Source organism: Plectropomus leopardus, chromosome 5, assembly GCF_026936395.1.
Source record: "Plectropomus leopardus strain MGB_pleo_1.0 chromosome 5, ASM2693639v1, whole genome shotgun sequence".
NCBI lineage: Eukaryota > Metazoa > Chordata > Actinopteri > Perciformes > Serranidae > Plectropomus > Plectropomus leopardus.
The window spans coordinates 15,241,172-15,260,597 of record NC_142180.1 but is presented as its reverse complement, the minus strand read 5'-3'; the positions used below and the strand labels follow the sequence as shown (position 1 = coordinate 15,260,597).

The 19,426-nt window shown below is 39.4% G+C and overlaps 1 protein-coding gene across 4 annotated transcripts; it reads left to right on the top strand.

Moving 5' to 3' along the window:
• The first annotated feature begins 4,185 nt into the window (after positions 1–4,185).
• lhx9 (LIM homeobox 9) lies at positions 4,186–19,045 on the top strand. Of its 4 annotated transcripts, XM_088077584.1 has the most exons (6): positions 4,186–4,578; positions 8,089–8,327; positions 9,269–9,471; positions 10,539–10,897; positions 14,661–14,863; positions 15,499–17,671. In XM_088077584.1, exons 2-6 carry the CDS (start codon positions 8,148–8,150, stop codon positions 15,751–15,753), a joined length of 1,200 nt encoding a protein of 399 aa, XP_087933710.1. In that variant the 5' UTR covers positions 4,186–4,578; positions 8,089–8,147; the 3' UTR covers positions 15,754–17,671. The 4 variants fall into 4 exon arrangements, with proteins under 4 accessions (XP_087933710.1, XP_042340159.1, XP_042340158.1 ...); XM_042484225.2 differs by lacking the exon at positions 4,186–4,578 and having other exon boundaries at positions 6,955–8,327; positions 10,542–10,897; XM_042484224.2 differs by lacking the exon at positions 4,186–4,578 and having other exon boundaries at positions 6,961–8,327.
• The last annotated feature ends 381 nt before the right edge of the window (positions 19,046–19,426 follow it).

Sequence of the window (19,426 nt, the reverse complement as noted above, 5' to 3'; positions counted from 1 at the left end):
TTCTGCATAGGATCATTATATTAAAAAAAAAGAATTGCACTCTAGCCAATCCAAACTCTGATAAATAAAGTACAGTCCCTTACATTTTCTTAATGTGTGTCCTTTTAAATGCATTGTTGAATGTGTCATGTTCTTCCATAATGAGAGCGCGTTTAACTAAAAGTATGATCTTCCATCTTTGCCTGTTTAGTTGCAGTTTAATTGTTAACAATATAGTTTTTAGTTAGCATATCTTATTTTATTTGACTAAACAATAACATCAATGCCATTACTCACAAAATGCCTTGTTAATTTGCCTTATTCCTGGATTAATTTAGTTGGTTTTGGATGTATAAGGCAATGCCAGAAGAATGATGAAAACTGGAGACATTTTTTAAAGTTTTATTTCTCAATATAAGCCAATATATACACATACAGTGGTATTCCCTCTGTGCAGATGTGTTCCAAAGTTACAACAGCCAACCTGACATGTGAGGTGTTTATTTCAGGCAGTTTGAACTGAACATCTCTGACCTTCAGTGGAGCATATGCTGTGCTGGAGCAGAGTGGCAGCTATATACCGTGTGCCTTTCTACAGGACGATGGCACTCGCCGCAGAGAAAAAGAGAGCTGTCCAGTTTGGAACTGTGACCAGACAGGCTCTAGTCACAACCAGTTGACAGGCCAAGCAGCCCCCCACCCCCACCCCCCGCCTCTCTCCCTCCCTCCAACCCCCTCTCCATCTCAAACAGGCACAGCAGCCCTGCGGCCAATGGCCTCAACCACAGTCAGTTACAGTGTCTCCATCACTTTTGGCCAGACCAGCCAGGAACTGACACGGGGGTTGGCGGCGGAAAAAAAAACTTGAGTGTCAGCCGTATGATGGCTGAAAGGAACATCAGTCTCAGCAATTGGCCAGGCACTGCTTTGTACTTTTGTGTGTGTGCACGCACGTGCATGGGGGCCGCGCATGTGCGTCTTGATATTCAAGCAGCATTTGAGCAGCCCCTACATCAACGTCTGGTCCTTCTACACAGACAATGTCAGCTCGCCTCGGGGCAGCAGCCTCCACAGTGGTCATATGGACAACCAGATCCCTGTGGTAGAATTAGTGATAAAAAACACACATGGCCACTGAGTGACAGTCAGCGCACCAGATTCCTTTGGACAGACAGGGCTGCAAATAGCACAGAGGAGCAGTTTCTCCCTCAGACCGCAACTGGTGGTCAGGCTCATGCCAGGCCAAGTTGTGGCCGCCAGATGAGACCAGATAAAAGGAGAGTCAGAGGCAGTAACAGGCACCTAAGTGCCTAAGGAGCACTTTGGCCTGTTTATTTCCCTCCTGGTCTTACATCAGTGCGGTTATATCTCTGATTTCTTTTCTACACTGACAAGACAAGTGATGTAATTACCACTTTTTTTGGCTTTTACACTATTTAACCTCTAACTTAAGCTCCTCTCTGACTGTCTTCAATGAGTGGTTGAAGCAGGAAGACAGAGCATTTTACAATACAACAACATATACAAGCATCATCATCATCAGCTTTGCACCGTAAGGTTGTATAGCGATAAAGAACATCCGTCTATTATGTTTCCATGTCCTTTCTAGTGTGGCCAGATATGGACTAATACGCGCACCATTCCCCAGGAGGATACTCTGTCCCCAGAGGAGGTGGAGGGAGATGGAGGGGTGGAGGTGGCGGTGTGCTGTTTGAGCTGTTCTGGAGGCAGGGAGGGGAGGCAGGCAGCAGTTGGTGTGCAGAGAGCAGAGGCTCAGGCTGGCTAGTTAAGAGCTTCTCTCTCCTATCCTCCATCTGCCAGGGACCGGGGTTGTGATTTGAGCTCCAGCAGAGCAGAGCAGGGAGGAGATCGAAGGAGGGGTGGAGGGAGGTAGGGGGTGGTGGTGAGAGGTAGTGAGGGGGTGAGGGGAGGGGGAGCGTTGGTTGGTTGGAAGAGACAGAAAAGAGAAAGTGGAAGAAGCGGGGAGTTGGAGGAGGAGAGGGGAAAAAATGAGGGAGAAAGACCTGGAGAGAGAAAATAAGGATGGAAATGAAAAACAGGACGCGTTGGGGATTTAGACGCCTCAAAAATCTATTTATAGGCTTATTCTTGTCAATCATTATTATTCTAAATCACTGTTAGACATTTTAATTTGAGGTATCGACCATAAAAAAACACTTCTTTGGTCATATATCACCCAAACTTGTGCATTTTGATATTTCCTCTACTCCAATAATTATGAAGCCATGTCCACTGTGTGTTTGTAAATATTTCCAGGATGTCTCACACCATACTCTCACCCACCCACCCTGACTCATGTGACTGGGATACATGTGACTTGGATACAGCTTTACAGTGCTTCACTCCTCCCTCTGTTCCTCCTCCTCAACACCCCCTCCCCCCCTCACCCACTCCTCCTCTCCTTCACTCTGTCAGTGTTTAGCCTGTGGTTCCCTGCACCACAGTGGATCCTGGGAGAGCCTTCCCCACCTCCTCCTTGCTCGCCTCCTCCTTTGCCTCCTCTGCTCCTTGCTTTGGGAGTGACTGAGAGCTCCCTCTGCAAGCCTGAGTGTCACTTGAGGTGACCCAGAAATGATGACTCCAGATAAACCCTGGATGTGTGGTAATCTAACCACCATGCCCAAGGAGCCAGGCAGGCAGGCAGGCAGGCAGGCAGGCAGGCAGGCAGGCAGGCATCCCGGGTTGATGCTGTTTCTGTGGTCTCACTGTTGAACCAAAGCACGCTGCAGAGCCTGTCTGGGTATCATGCTCGGAGGACGCTGTGTGCACGGTATGTGTTGTGGTGCAAAGTGAAATGGATCTCAGTGCCGTTGCATTATTGATGAGATACATTGTGATGTCAGCCCAGGCGGAAGGAGCAGAGCAAAATGACTGTTAGCAGTGTGGCACAGTGTCATTTATGCAAGCAGCACAGAGGTGTAATTAATTGTCACCCTTTGCTCTGGAGCATTCACAAAATACAAACCCCTCTATTCACTTGTTGTCAATTGAAATCAGTCCATCTACACCACAGTGTGTTCTCTAAGTGGCCAGTGTTAGCACGTTTAGGACATCCTGTCTGCTGGATGAGCTATCTCTGTTATACTAAGAGTAAATATGAAATTCATTCGGAGGCAGGGTACACTGTTTAAACTGTTTTGCATTTTGGTATCAGTGTTGTTATTATTTAATGGCTTGTTGTCACATTGTGTAAGCCTATCAGGTGAATAATAATCCAGTGAATGAAATTACACCAATACAATGACAAAAGCAGCATTATATAATAAGAATATTGAATATTTGAATTGAGAAAAATATAGTCTTGTTATTGGTCAGGCACAATCAAACCATCTTCAAAGCATAAACAATATAAATATTTACTTAAAACTTGACATTATTAAACAGTGGTGAATTTTTCATCAGCAACATTTCTTTATTCATTAGATGCTGCAACATGAGGCCAAATGTGTGCAGAATGGTTCCTGGCTAAATACACTCAATACTGCATTGAATTTATATGAAGTTTGTCAGCTTGATTTTCCAGGTGAGACGGATGAAGGGACATACAGTTAAGTGGAAACGAAAAAATGAGCCCAAGAATTACAATATTTCGATATTTTTGGAGTGTTGATTTATATTCTAATATAACAGTGGAAAAAAACAGAACAGTGATTGAGCATATTTAAAAAAAAATACATTTCAATTATTCTCAGGTAGCCTTTTAACGTGTGTGCATCTTTTGATGACGTTGAAAGAAAAAGAAAAATCAGTATAGTCTAGTCATTAAAAACTGCCATACCACTGCTTGGTTTCGATTACTGTCACACGTTGAAATGCGTAAAATTCAGAAATTATTTCGCACTTTTATTTTGAAAAATGATTTCATCAATTTTTTTTGCACGAATACCAAACCCTTTATTTCCACAGCAGGCTTTGTTTTGTCGTGCTCCATGTCTTTGTCACATTGATTGATCTAGTTTGACTATAGATCTAATTATTTATCAACACAAACCTCTGCTGACATATACCACTGAAATTAGAGCTGTAACCGTATCCCATCTCACTTAAATATCATGAACTCGTAGTGATATAGAGCTATATGTGCTTCAAACTTTGCAAAATGCGGTTAAATCGTCTTTTGGGGATAAAATAAAACTCAAAAATTCTTTCATTATAGACGGAAAAATACGGCGTTTAAGGGGGGAAAAAACATCTGATTTAAAACACTCCCTAAATGTTGCTGTATGTAAAGGTAGTTGTTCATTTTGCGCTCACCGACTCCAGATTAGTTAATTCTGTAATTTATACATCACATATTCTAACCTACATGCTGAGTAGGCCATTGGCTCCTGGTTTCCTATTTTCTGTGCGTTGACTGTGTGTGTGTGTTGTGCTGAGGGCTGCCTGCATACGGGAGAGGAATATTTAAATGTCTTGTGTTTTAATTGACGCTCGAACTAGAAGTGTAAGCTCAGAAACGAGGAACAGCCCCCATCTACCGGCAGCAGCGTCTCCTCTGTCTCCTCTGCACAGCGCGCACAGTCCGGAGCTGCTCAGCCTGCGCGCTGCACAGGGATCTCACACACTGCACAGCCGCAGGTAAGAGCATTTTTTTCTATATATGCTTGGGAAAATAACAATATAAGGTTGGCTTTTTAATAAAAGCGTGTGAAGCAATGCGCGACTGCTCTGATGCATGACAAATACAGTGACATGGCTAATAATCTCCGGGATGTGTAGGTAAACCAATCTAAACTCACTCTACCTATATTTTTATTTACAAATGTTTAAACAAATATTTTTTCTCCGATAATATTTTTAATTATGTTAACATATAGCCTAACATAGGCGTTTGTGAGTGGAATCAAAACTATTGCAAGCTGAGCGGCGAGGAAATAAAAAACGACGCTTTTTAAAATAAATACCGAAAATAAGTAATTTTGTTTGTATTGTTGGCTTAGATGTGATAATTTATTTTCTTTATTTAGATGAGAAAAATCAGTGACCCACTGAGCATCCTGCAGTGTGTTCACACGCCATTTTAAACATGGTTGTTAACACTGTTTCTATTTAACTTTTAAAACGCGTCAAAGGTTTAAATGGAGCTCAAAACAGCACGAATGAGCAACCAATATTATTTGGTTTTAAAAGACTTTAGTGTAACAGGATCAGAAATCTTAAGGGCAATTAGGGCAAATCATTCTCAGTAAGCAAACGAAAAACTGACACAGAACCGCCCAGATTCATTTAATTCAATTAATCTGAAGACAGTAATGAAATATGATGGTTAACATACATAATGTGGTAACTTAATTAATATGATATATTAAGAAAACGTTTCGAGGGAGAAATATTATTTAAAAATTGAGTAAATATTGTCACTTTTTAAGCATCATTTCGTGAATTGGTTTTGGCTTCTCTGCAGATTTTCTCCAATTACGAACTGAAAAAAAATAAACAAACTATATTTAGGCCTATTAATATTCCAATTAGATCAACAGAAACGAAATAAAGCCAAAACACAAAAGACATTACTCCCTGAGCCCCTTGGTGTTCGCTGACACATTGTTAAACCCTCTTCAGTCAAATGAAATGTCACTGCTGGAGGCAACGGGTCAAAACAGTGTTCTTTGTCGACATTACCGACTTGATTGATGTCTTGTTTTTAAAAAAAACGAAAGTGTGATTACTGTATTTATATTTTACAGTCTCATTAAGTCCATTGAAAAAAATTAGACGCCGTTATTTTCCGTAGAAAGAGAGAGAGAGAGAAATCAGCAGACTGATTAAATATCACACAGAGCTGAGTTGATCGGTCCTCTCGGGGTGTCTTTGTCCAGGTGAAATGAAATCCGTGTGTCCCTTTTGAGTGTCTTTTCAGCGCTCTTTGGCTTGGTGCTGAGACACTGACGGATCGCAAATTAACGTCAGGACAGCTGCAGGTCCAGCGCGTCCAGGAGGGTCCAAGCCTCGTCTTATAGCGCTGTTATCAAGGGGCCTCCAATTAAAGCCAACACAACTTCATGGTGGTGGTGTGGGGAGGCAGGGATGCAGGGAGGATGTGGGGGGTGGAGGGGCTGCACATGATAATGTATCACGTCTTGAGATGAAGCATCCACACCTGCAAACCCCCTGAGCCTCGGTAAATCTATTAATGTGACCAGAGCCGAGCCGCACATCCAGCCCGTGTTTCTATATGGCGGAAAATCTTGAGCCATCGACCTTGCAGAGGCCAGAGCTCGTTATCCGGCTTTCAGCTGTAAAGACTCGCCTTGTGTTTGTCCAAATACAGACCTTGAGCTGCCTCGTTTTGGTTTGTTGTCACCATATTTGGCCTGGACAGTTAAGCCATTCAGTCTTATTTGCGTAACTGAGTTTTCTCACCCTTTAAAACTGACACAGATCGTGATTGCACCGCCACAGTGGCCTCTTTAGATTGTCATAAGTAAGATATAAGGAGCGTGGATTTGAGAAAATATGCAAAAACTGGCGGTGATTTTCCCTACTTTTTAGCTCGGCTGCATTCACACCGCTTGTTACACAGCCTGTAAGATAAATAAAAATATTCTTATAGCTGCGATCCGGTTTCTGTTTTGATCGAATCAACTCTTCTAAAGGTAGACGAATTTTTTTGGCCCAATTAAAGAAACAGAGAAAAGACAAGAGGCTCTTTAATAGATGCTCCGTAAAGAATTAAACTTGTTTTAAATTTTGATCGAGAGAGAATTCTTGCACACAAAAAGGCTGAGTATATATATATATATATATATATATATATATATATATATATATATATATATATATATATATATATGTGTGTGTGTGTGTGTGTGTGTGTGTGTGTTTAGGCCTCGTCAAAATTACAGAGCATCAAAATTTAGGGGGGGGGGGTGGTTTGTGATTACCTTATTTGAGAAAATAAGTTATAACGGCGTATGATGCTTTTATTTCTAAACAAAATCTCATTCAGTTGTGTTAAAAAAAAAACGCTGTCTCCTAAATTGTTTAATACAATCTGTCCCCGCCCTCTAGCCTATCACTGATCACTGCCCCGCCCCAAACAATACACTTATAACACACACACACGCGCGCGCGCGCGCCTATTATGTTATTTTGGGACAACCAAGCACCTCATAAAGCAGGAGTCAAACCTCCAAAACTGTAAGGTTTTGAAATTGCAAAAGCTCAAAATTAAATCAATGAAATTGTCTCCACAGTCATGTAGGAGAAGCATGACTCTCCTACCTGACCTCTGTAGGAGAACTGCAGTTATCCATATTTCTGACCCTTTTAATAAACCCAAAGGAGTTTATTGTACTTGAGATGCATATTATTTGTTTAGATTAATGAATAAAATATTTACACCCAAAGTACTCTGAGCCAATTTCAGCTTTATGGAACTTCTGACTACACTCCAGCATCCTCTCCTGTAAATGGGGGAATAAAAGTAATGAAAATGTCAATACCATAAAGTAGTGGTCCTTCGCGCAGCCAGAATCTGGAGTTTTTGAGGGAAGAGTGACAGCTCTTTGTTGGTGAATAGAAATCAGTGGCGATGGAGAGAGAGAGAGAGAAAGAGAGATTGAGGGAGAGACACCAAGTGAGAGGAGAGAGAGTGAGAGAGAGAGAGAGAGAGAGGGAGAGAGGGGAACTCCTCCTACCAAATTATTCAGACTGGGCAGGCTTTGCTCTCTTCACAAATAGGACACGGTTCTCAAATCCAGGCAGTCCCAACCTGACCTCCAAGCACCAAGGAACCCCTGACTGGGATAATCGGGAGAGAGAAATCACCAAAAAGAAACAACAACAAAAAAAACTTTGTGTCATTATTTTTGGCGAGTGTTCACTCTGTAGCCCCCCTCCCCTCCTCCCTCCCCACCACCACTTCCACACCGGTTTGTCGCGTCATTTGGACTATATATTTTTTGCTGGAGGAGAGACATTCACGGGAAGAAGGAAAAAGCTGGTGTACCACCACCACCAACTCCTCCTGTCCCACCCATGTTGTAGTTTCTTCGTGCTTCTTTTCTTCCAGTTGCCTTTGCACTGTGGCGAGGAGGTGATCTGAATCTCTGGGGCTGTGTTGTTGTTGTTTTGTTTGCCTCTCAGAGCCTCAGAGCCCATTTGGATGCGCTGAGAGAGCGGGGCGCAGCGCTGCAGTACAGTATATGGAAGTTGTGGGCTGCAAGACAGAGGCAGGCAGTTGCACGTTGCGTCCAGGACCGGGAGCCATGCTTTTCCACGGGATCTCCGGGGATCACATCCAAGGGATCATGGAGGAGATGGAGAGAAGGTCGAAAACGGAGTCGCGCCTGGCGAAGGGCATGCAGCTCAACGGCAGAGAGTCGGTAAGAGCCCCGTTGACCCGCGTTTGAATTCATGTTAAAAGTCGTTTTAACCTCCGTCACTGCGTAAACGGCGACCGTGGCACCGTTAACCTGCTAGGAAATGTACAGTTGTTCAGTGGTAAGTCAGAGACCACTAAGAAGGATTTATCAGTTACTTCTTTGTATATAATTATGGTAAAAATCTTTTCTTTCAATTTTAAATCCAAAATCTATTTTCTCCTCTATAATTAATATCCTATGATTTTAATAGCTCAAAATTTTCCTGCTCAAAACATAAACTCCGTGCCTGCAACTTGACATGCAGTTGTCTCAAAATATATTCGAAATACACACATTTACTTTTGGCAGCAAATAAAACATTGTACATTAAAACAGTAATATTTAATTTATGTGGACACATATTAATTTTAAATCTGGTAATTACACATTTATAAATAACTGTTGACAAAAAAAAACACGGTGAAATATTATTATTATAACACATTTGTGTTTTATTCTTTTAACCAGAAAAATACTATATTCACTATGTATATATTTTAAAAAGGCTTGTATTTAATATTTTAATAACTTTCACACCCAAACTAACAGTTTGTTCTTTTCTTTGAATTTGTCTACAAATAAAGGGGATATTAAACTAATACAATATTAGGTTAGCAATACAAATGTATTTCTTTCTCCTCGATATTGAGATTTTTTCAGTTTCATAGATGTCGTTTACTCCTTCATTTGGGCCGTAACACACCGAGCCTGCGTTTCTTTAACGGCGTGTTGAAATTGCTCTTCAAAAGGCCTTTAGCTACTTGACAGATAAAACTAGTTTAAAATCATGTCCAGAAATTTACCAAAGGCCTGTTGTTTCTGTTTTAGTATACTATATTTTGCATTAGATTTCCCCGTCAGGAGGTAGTTACCATGCGCTCTCTCCCCTCTCTGTGCCTCAGACCATGCCTTCAATGAGCCCGGAGAAGCCTGCTCTGTGTGCCGGCTGTGGCGGCAAGATTTCGGACAGATACTACCTCCTGGCCGTGGACAAACAGTGGCACCTGAGGTGTCTCAAATGCTGTGAATGTAAACTAGCGCTGGAGTCGGAGTTAACGTGTTTTGCCAAGGATGGGAGTATCTATTGCAAGGAGGATTACTACAGGTAAGAAAAATTAAGGTTACACATTCATAGCTTGTAAATTTACAAGACAGCTTTGGAAAATATTTGGCTCTCTGTCATGCGCACACGCACGCGCGTGTAATCACCAAAAGCTGCTGCTTTACAGGAAAATTCCTTTTAAACTTTTAAATGAATTTTTGGAAAAACGAAGAATAAGAAGCACAGCCACTGTTATTAACCCTGATTCAACAGGCTCCTGTTGTTCATCTGGAATAATTTTGAAGCTTTCAGTCCAATTAGACGTGATTCTTGTCTGAATAGAATCCCACTGCATGCTGTTCACTGAGAAAAAGTTCTGACATGATTTTTTTTTTCTTTTTACTTTTATTCGTTTGTGGTTTAGATGTAATAGTTTCTATAGCTCTGAGTGTAATATAAACTACATTAGCTTGCATGAGTCAGCCCAGGAACAAAGGACTACATCGTTATATCCTTCATTTATATATTTTTTTTCTTAAAAAAAAAGTAAAATACAGTGGCTTTTGTCAGCATGTAAAGTGGCCTAACATGACTTAATATGGAAATAATAAATTAAAAATGCTGTTATGGGTCAGATATGTTGTACAATATTTTAGCATGGCTTTACACAGCCATGCCATAATGTTATTTATAAGCATAAGAAAACAACCCATGAAAGAAAAAAATGCTACTGGCGAAATATGTTACTCTCTTACAATACCATACCTGTAGCCTTTTGTGTTTAATGTCAGCTTAACTGCCAAGAGGTTAGTAATAATAGGCTGGTTTTATCATTGAAACTGTACTGACTTTTTGCTTATTTAATAGAGACGCACATGGAAAGTATATTTTTACTCCAAACAAAATGTGGCCTATCGACCAGCCGTCACTCAGTTGCAGGCCATATGTAGCCATACAGCCTGTTACAGGCTGTGTCAGACGGTCTACACACGCCTCACTGAAACACACGAAAAAATAGTTAGCATATTTTAGCCTCTGACAGCTCGTGTTAGCTTATTTCGCCCTCTGCCTTTGTGTTTGTCCCATTTGGTCTCTATGTATGAGGAGTCTTGACGATTTGTCTGTTCCAGAAGGTTCTCAGTGCAGAGGTGCGCGCGCTGCCACCTCGGGATATCGGCCTCGGAGATGGTGATGCGGGCGCGCGACTCCGTGTACCACCTGAGCTGCTTCACGTGCACTACTTGCAACAAGACGCTGACTACGGGCGACCACTTCGGCATGAAGGACAGCCTGGTGTACTGCCGGCTCCACTTCGAGACGCTGGTACAGGGACCGGACTACCATCAGCAGCTCAACTTCGCCGAGCTGGCAGCCAAGGGGGGCGGCCTCACCCTACCCTACTTCAACGGTACCGGAACGGCACAGAAAGGGAGGCCGCGCAAGAGGAAGAGCCCGGCCATGGGGATAGATATACCCAGCTACAACACAGGTGAGACAGCATGCTGCTCGGAGCTCAGAGCAGAGCCTCGCATCAATGACATACAAACACATACACAATGGAAAATCATTTGTAAATAGGCAGTCTGAGTTTTTTTGTAACTTACTTTGTTTAGGTGCAAAAGTAGGCTGGACGTCTGCCCTGTGGTTAGGCCTATATATAGAGAAAGTGAAACGTACAGCAAAACACACCGAGCTTTTTACCAGACTGCACTCTATACTAAACTGTTCCTCATATAGCTCAGAAAACAAAACAAAACAAAACAAAACAAAACAAAACAAAACAAAACAAAAACAAACAAACCTATGGTCCCTGGACCATAACAAGGGAACATTTCACTGCTTTGTGATTTATGCATTCCTCACTAAAATGGTCCTCGGACTTTACTGATCAAAATATCGTCGTATTGATTTATTTTATTGTTTTAAAATATAGCAGCAAAAGTATTAAAGTTACTTTAAATCAACCTCAAATAAATAGAAAATAAATAAAGTAAATAATTCAGTTAAAAAAACATCTCCTTTGAGGGGCAGGAGGGCAAGGGGAGACAACACGATTTTTTTTTGCTTGTTTGCTCTGTGATTTATATTCCTTGCATTCCAATAAAAATGAAAAATCTAACAAAAAAAAAACAAAAAACAAACAAACAATGAAATAAAAAATCGGGATTTTTTCCATTGCGCAGAAGACCCTCGCTATTTTTAGTCCAAACGGTTTCTCAACGCCCCATCTCCATCAGCCGTCTGAAATGGATGCATGTCTCCTGCAGGCTATGCTAATATAGGTGAGCACTGCGTGCGTGTAACGGCGCCCGCAGCCGTGTGCTAATTGATCTACAGCTTTCTGTCCACGCGTCTTTGACGCACCGTTGTTGTGCATTAAACTGTGGCGTGTGTTGCGCGGAGAGTGATCGAAATTTGACCGTTAACGTGCATATTGAAGTCTATAATTAATATGAGCTAATTTAGGTCAAAATAAATTTGTAGAATGGATGTGACGGGGGTACATGAAGTCTGGAACTCATGCGTAAAAATCGTGGCCAAAATCATTGTTTTGCACGTCTTTGACTTTTGTTGGATGGCAGAAAAACTGTAATCACACTCATCATTGAGAAACTGTTAAATGTAGGTTTCATCTCAAATCTTGCATTGAATCGCTGAATGTTATAACCCGACCCCCCACCCCCCCTGCAGCGTCCCCATTTTGTTGTCGCTTTCTGCGAATTAGTGTGCGGTTGAGAAAGTTTGTCATTGTGCGCCAAGTTTCCTCTGTTCCCGGTGAATAGGGAGGAATAAGGGTAATCTGCGCGTTAATTGTTCTCCGTTAATTAGAGGTGACGTTGGAATCCCTGGCCTCCCGTGCGGCGGTCAGCACAGTTCTCAGGGACACAGCAGCGCCGTGCAGAGGGGCCTGCTGCAGGGAGAGGGGCCAGCGGCTCCAAACACAGCACTGTACAGTCCGCGCTCCGCTTCAAGGGGCTTTGGGTTTGTTATTCGCAAACAAAATTCCGAGAGATTATGCAAATCCTAAAATTCTCATGGATGCCTTAATAGGAAAATTACTGTTCTAGAACTATGTTTTTTTTTTTAAACATCAGAATATCTTTCCTACAACAAACTTTTGAGATGAAATAAAAATAAGAAATATTATGCTGCTACAAAAGGTAAAAAAAAATCACACAAAAGAAAATCCCACAGAGAAAGACATAAAATACTGTAAGATTTCCCCGTGAGCTCATTATTAAGCACCACAGACACAGTAAAGGTCCCAGTGGGAATATTATATTTTTCATTTGGGATGTTTAAATAGAATAGACTAGTGTGAAGTAGAATAGAATAATGTCCTAATTTAAAAAGAGGCTTTCTGGCTTCTTTAAGCCTAAGTGCAATGCCTTTTTTTGTGCATTTTGGAAATGTTAATTATAATTCTTGTATGATGATTTTTTTTTTTTACCTCATAACAGACAGATTTAAACTAAAACAACAAAAATCAGAACATAGAAAAGAAAAAAGAAAATATATTTGTATAAAAAATGGAATTAGCAAACAACTAAAAGATATAGTTTATATTTTCTTTTTTCCAACATACTCTTTTCCCTGTTTTGTTCAGGTTAATGCATCGTTCTGCAGATCAGGAGATTCAATATTCATGACAAATAGAATGAGGTTTTGTTTGAGGTTTTGTTTCTGCTTTAGCGAGCACATTCATGTTTGTTTTCACCAGGGAAAGGTGTGGGTCTACTGAGTATTGCACACCACTCTGTAAAGTCTTGTTTGGATATAGAGACCCCTAGTGGGTAATATCAAGTGAAACACAATCCAGTGAGGGCTAGAACACAAGAACATAGGTGTCAATAATTGTCATATTAAAGGTTCAAATAGGTGTCACAAGAAAAATTCTCACATGAAAATAAAATCAGAATTCACGGCATATTATAAGACAGCGCCAAACATTAAAAATCCCACAGTTTGATGAATCAGTTTCTGCCTTATTCACATGGATTTGTAATTGAATTCAATAATTCATTTTTAAGAAAGTGTTTGCACTGTATCCTTATGATGAAATCTTGGTGTAAGTTATTTGATATTTTATCATCCACTGAGCAAAACAACGGGTCAGCATTTTGGTTACAAGGAGACAAGAAAATCAATACAACCTACTATATAATTTAGAAATCCTATGCTCTTTCTTTGGTGCCCAGATTTCCACTCCTTCTGCACTAAAGTAAGCGATGAGATTTTAGTAAATGCTAGATTCTATAGAAAAATCTAAACAAATAACAATGGATTGTCACTGATTGTATTTTGTTGTATATTTTGGTTGCAGTCATGTAAATGTTCTATAGTCACATGCTAATTTAATTTGCAAGTATTTATTTGGCATTGGAATTTTATCTGTTCCCACAGTAAAGAGTTATGTAAGCATTTTATTTCTAAAACAACACCATAGTGAAATAAAGTGCTAAGATTATATTTTTCTTAAATGCACCTGCAAATGTTTCTGAAGCACTGTTAAGAAATACATTAATTTAATTTAGTGGATACGTTTTTTGCATTTTGCCGTTTTAATATTCATACAGGACTAAGCAACTGACAAATGAGGCCCATTAGGACTATTAGTCTTTGCAAACACAAGCAAATAGTTTTTAGCCTGATCCCGGTATACGGTTATAATACATCATTTTTCATTTAAAGAAAGAAATGTACTTGCATTTTTTAGAAAAGCTACAATAATCACAATTTCCAGTGTATTATAGTTATTTCAGTTTAGTCAGTTCAGTGAGATTCTTGACTCCCATTTGTCCATATATTCCAATTTATTGTGATAAATATAACAAACTTTAAATATTTCTCATGATGGCGTATTATAGATCTGTTAGGATAGCAAGTCAATGGAAATACGGGAACAATCAAATTCACGTCATAGGCTTAATCTAATTGTGTCTTTTCTTTCCCTGCAAAACTGGAGTTTGTAACAAGATATTCAATTAAATATTGAGCCTTCAGACGATGTAATATTCAGTCAGTGACCCTTGCAAGTCGTCAGATTTAAGCAGTTTTATGATTTGAATAATATCATCTTGATAGTAGAGGAGTGATTTGCTTTATTACCACTTAGTTGTCACTTCTTTGTCAGTCATTTAGCATAATATCAAAATAAATCCAGATGCAAAGCACTAGTTTAAAAAAAAGAAAATGCAGTTGTTGCATTTGGACTGTGACCCACCCCTGTGCCCTGCTGTCTGCCCTCTCAGGCTGTAATGAGAATGACACCGATCACTTGGACCGGGACCAGCAGGCCTACGCTCCAACACAGAAGACCAAACGCATGCGGACCTCCTTCAAGCACCATCAGCTGCGGACAATGAAATCCTACTTTGCCATCAACCACAACCCAGATGCCAAGGACTTAAAGCAGCTGGCCCAGAAAACAGGCCTCACTAAGAGAGTTTTACAGGTAAGCAGAAAGCCATTCTTCTTACTGATCTGATCACCCCATATCTGTGTCTGCACCCTACTCCTCCTCCACGTCCCTCTCATCTCACACCAGTATAATCATTAAAGTCATCCTTTTGATTTTATTTGTTTGTTTGGTCCATTTAGTCATTAGATGTATATCCAGGGGTTTTATCAGAAATCGTATAAATTCTTAAATGTTATTTTTTTCTGGGAAAGAAAGGAGAAAAGTCGTTCAGAAGCGTAGAAACTTAAGTGTAAAACTGTAGCTGGTATTATTAATAATGAGAGTGCACATGTTCTATTTATCTGTGGAATAGAAAAGGGTGTAATTTAGCTCTCACAGATAAAAAAAATTAAAAGGAAAGGATTATTGTTTTGATTTGCTATTAAAATTCACAGTTCTGTAACTGCTAACTGGTTTATTGTTATCTGCCCCTTAAGATCAAAATAATGTATGAAAAATGCCATTTAAAGTTTTATATACACAAGAAAAGGGAAAGTTGATACAGTAATAGCTGTGATAACTTGATATGTAAAATACTGTACAAATGATTTGATACTTTCTTTTTTTTTATATATATAAAATTAATCTTAAACACAAAAAGTAAAAGCCACACTGGGATTGGTTTGCAGGTTTGGTTCCAAAACGCAAGAGCCAAATTCAGAAGGAACGTTTTGCGACAGGAGAATGGAGGTGTTGATAAGGCTGATGGCACCTCACTCCCTCCACCCTCATCTGACAGTGGGGCCCTGACCCCCCCCTCCAGCGCGGCCACACTAACAGACCTGACAAACCCCTCTATCACTGTAGTGACCTCCGTCACCTCTAGTTTGGACAGCCATGATTCGGGGAGCCCTTCGCAAACTACCTTGACAAACCTTTTCTAACAAGCTATCCCTAGCAGACTGATTTTTTTTTATCTGGTTTTATTTTGTTTTTGTTTATTTTATTTTATTTTATTTTATTTTTTCTTTCCTCAATTTACATTTTATTTTTTTAAGTGACACCTTTAAATCTACCAGAGACAGCTCCCTGGAACAGAAAGTGCTGTACTGTGTACACAAACAAGAACAACAAGAGCAAGAAACAGCAGCGACCACATTAAAAACACAAGGAAATCATTTTAATGTGTAGCATTTGAAACCGCATGGCAGCCGTGTCTGTAGTTGACTAACAGTATGCTGAGACTGATTTTGGACAGGATATTTTTGAAGCTGACGGCATTAGAACATTGTCATGGATCCCACAATTCATCGGAAAAAAAAACTAAACTTGAATCTTGTCTGGAAAGCTAGATTTTTACTTGATTTGACCTTATTTGTACATTTGTATTGAATTATGATAAAATGATCCCTTCCTAATTTATGGTTAATTGCTAAATTTTAAAATAATATGAATATTTTGCCCTCAGAAACATGTATATGTATGCACTGTGTTCGCACTATCCAATTTAAAGATTTCTTTTTCTGTTTTGGAATCATTTGGGAAATAAACTTGTAGAATGTTCTGTATATGGGCAACTCCAGAAAACAGGCTTTAATTATTTCCGAATGTTTCGGTCTTAAAGACTGAGTTGGATGGAATCAGACTTCGAGATATCCCACAGAGCTACATGTCTAAATTGCATAATAAGCCCCTAACCATCGCAGCTTATACGGCAGGTACATGCTGAAACCACACACATTTTTGTCTTGAGTCACAGATCTGCTGTGATAAAGAAAAAGAAGCTAAGCCCACAATCTGTACAGTGGTAACTGTTCAACATGTAATGCAGTCCCATTGATAGAAATGGTTTGATAATTAGAAGTCAGCGGGAGAAATTTGGATTGGAGAACAGTTAATGCACGCTGTTGCAATCGATTGTTTTCTTGACAGAGCACTTTTTCAGATTTGTTGGCCTCATAGATTAACTGTAGTCAAATGGATAAATCCTAGTAAGCATATTCATAAACCCACAGCTAAACTCAATTGCACAGTGACAATATACTGCCCAGTGAAAAGTGCATTATTGTTTTTATCATGTTGCTCAGGGTAACAATGTGATTTTAAAAAGGGAAAAGGAGTCGGGGTGGTGAGAAATTAAGTGATTGCGACGTTGCAGACTAGATTTGTAGAGCTGACATGAGCATTCAAATGACCTCAGATAGGTGGAGTCGTAAGAGGCAGCCAGTGGGAAATCATTGTCCATGTGTTCTCCTTTTTGGCCATATTTATACTTTCTTTAATGACACTTGCCACTGAACAGACCAAAAACATGTTTCTTCTGGCTGAAAGATAGAGAGAAAAGAAAGATCTTCAATGGAGTTGATACATTTCATTGTGAGCGTCACAATTTGTTCTATTGTAGAACAAAGTGGTACTCTAGATCTACTTATTGAAGTAGATGCCTAACTCAGTTCTACTATGTGCCTTATGCTATAACTTGGGAGAAAGTTTGTGAAATTCAGGATATATGTGTTCTTTGTTAACTGATTCACATCCTTTTGACGCCTCACTAGTTTTGTACTGTTTTGCATCTTATTTCCGAAGATCTTTTTATGGTGTATCCTGTTAAAAAGGGGGCAGCGATGTCATAGAAAGCATTTGTGCACTCTTTCAGATATAGTTGGGTAATCCAAGAACCTTATATATTGATCTTCGTGTTAATAGTTGAGTACAGTAAGTGTTCTATCAAGATTGTCCATGTTTCCCTGTTTCTTGATAAAGATGGTGTATAGAAACTATTTCCCCTTAAATATTTATGGACCAAACGGTTGTTATATATCTTATTAAATTTGTGTGAATAAAAAAATACTTTGCTTTAAATGGGTTTTATTTTTCATTACACTTGCCATTTTTTGTGTTCTATCTTGAATACAATTTTTCGTTTATCACATCAACAAACGAGAAAGCATTCAGTTCTTAATGACCAGTTAAACGTCCTCATTTTGCTTCCATTTTTAATTTCTATTTCCTATTTTATGATGTTTATGGTTTTTAACGTAATGCCCCATGGATTTGCATCTAAACCCTGCAGTCAAAAATATGAAATTGCTTTTTAATGCATGAACATGGCTTTAAAATTTAAATCAAAGGAATGCTGCAAAGCATATATTGATATATATCTATATACATATATATAGTATATATTTATGCATAACATATTGGTAAACCTAAAATGAAGTAAGAGTAAATGCAGACCTCTTAAAGCCAGGTTGCTCTGTAGTTAATATATTCTTACTCTATCATTTCTTTCAGGGAGAACAAATCTTGGGGCATTACAGCCATACATCCCGACGTTTGAAAATTCCCTAAAGTATTAACAGAAGGGGAAAACTTTGATGGGAATTCCTCACCATTGAAGACAAAGACAATATTAGGATAAGATGATAGCATATTGAGAACAAATAAAAGACCAACATAAAACCTGTTTTAGTTGCAAATGTACATCAGATGATTTTTTAAAACAAAAGTTTGTCCTGAATGTTCGAATCCATCAGCGGAGGAGACCTCACAATGTATGATATTTATGATATCAATGTGAAAAAAAAAACAACTTTCTTTGTTGGAATGGTTAAATGCACAAAACTGATGATAAAATGTATTGCAACATAGTAAAAAAAAAAATCACAGAAAGGTACAGGATGTGATTAGAAGACAGCAGGCATCCAACATGACAACAGTGTGAAACAGAGACGGTATGGATGCTACTGGTACAAAAACACACATGCACACACGACACATAACCTTTCTCCCACTGCCTTGCTCCTATCTAAGCACAATATACACATTCCCACAATCTTTGTTCTCCAACACACACAAACACACACGCAATGTTACACACACATACACGAATGCACACATGCTGCTGCCCCCATGCACCCCACCCAAGAATCAGCTTGCTAAATAGAAGTTTTCTTTTGTCACAAGTGTCATTTCATAAACACATGGCCTCCTTGAAACTCGGCAGCAGGATGCCCATCAAATATGATGAGTGTATGAAGAGGACTGCAGAGCTGGAGCTTTGCCATCTGGCTGTACCGAGGGAAGGAAGTGAAAAAAACAAAGCAGATAAAGAAGAGATTCTCATTTTGCATGCGCCTCATCATCTTGTTAACATTTTTCCTTGAGATGTATATTATTTCCTTTGATTCATTGTATGATCCATTGTCAGCTGCAAAATAAAGCATATGAAAATGATGTCCCTGATGCCCATATAGTACCTCACAGTGGAAAAACATTTCTATAAATTATATTACAGCTGCCATTTTTTTTAATATTTATGGTATAAATCAATTCTTTTTAGTTCTATTTCACTCAAACTAAAAAGTGATTTAAAAGTATAGTCACATGTGCACATGCACATACATGTTTTTGTAGGTTAACAAAAAAGGTGGACAATAAATTTAAACTGTAACACAGGTAAAAACATAATTGCTTCAGTTAGTTGTTAGTCTCATTACTTAGTATGAATGCTGGGTATGTAATGTAAAGAAGGTGTGTTGTGGAAAGAGAAAAAAGAGAAAGAGAGAAAGAGAGAGAGAGTGAGAGAGAGACTGAAGCCACATGGGGACCAGTAAA

Excerpts from the sequence above, each read along its gene's own strand:
- lhx9 (XM_088077584.1), top strand. The coding sequence starts at position 8,148 with ATGGAAGTTGTGGGCTGCAAGACAGAGGCAGGCAGTTGCACGTTGCGT. Across the intron at positions 8,328-9,268 it reads AGCTCAACGGCAGAGAGTCG|ACCATGCCTTCAATGAGCCC; the intron begins GTAAGAGCCCCG and ends TCTGTGCCTCAG. Across the intron at positions 14,864-15,498 it reads TCACTAAGAGAGTTTTACAG|GTTTGGTTCCAAAACGCAAG; the intron begins GTAAGCAGAAAG and ends ATTGGTTTGCAG.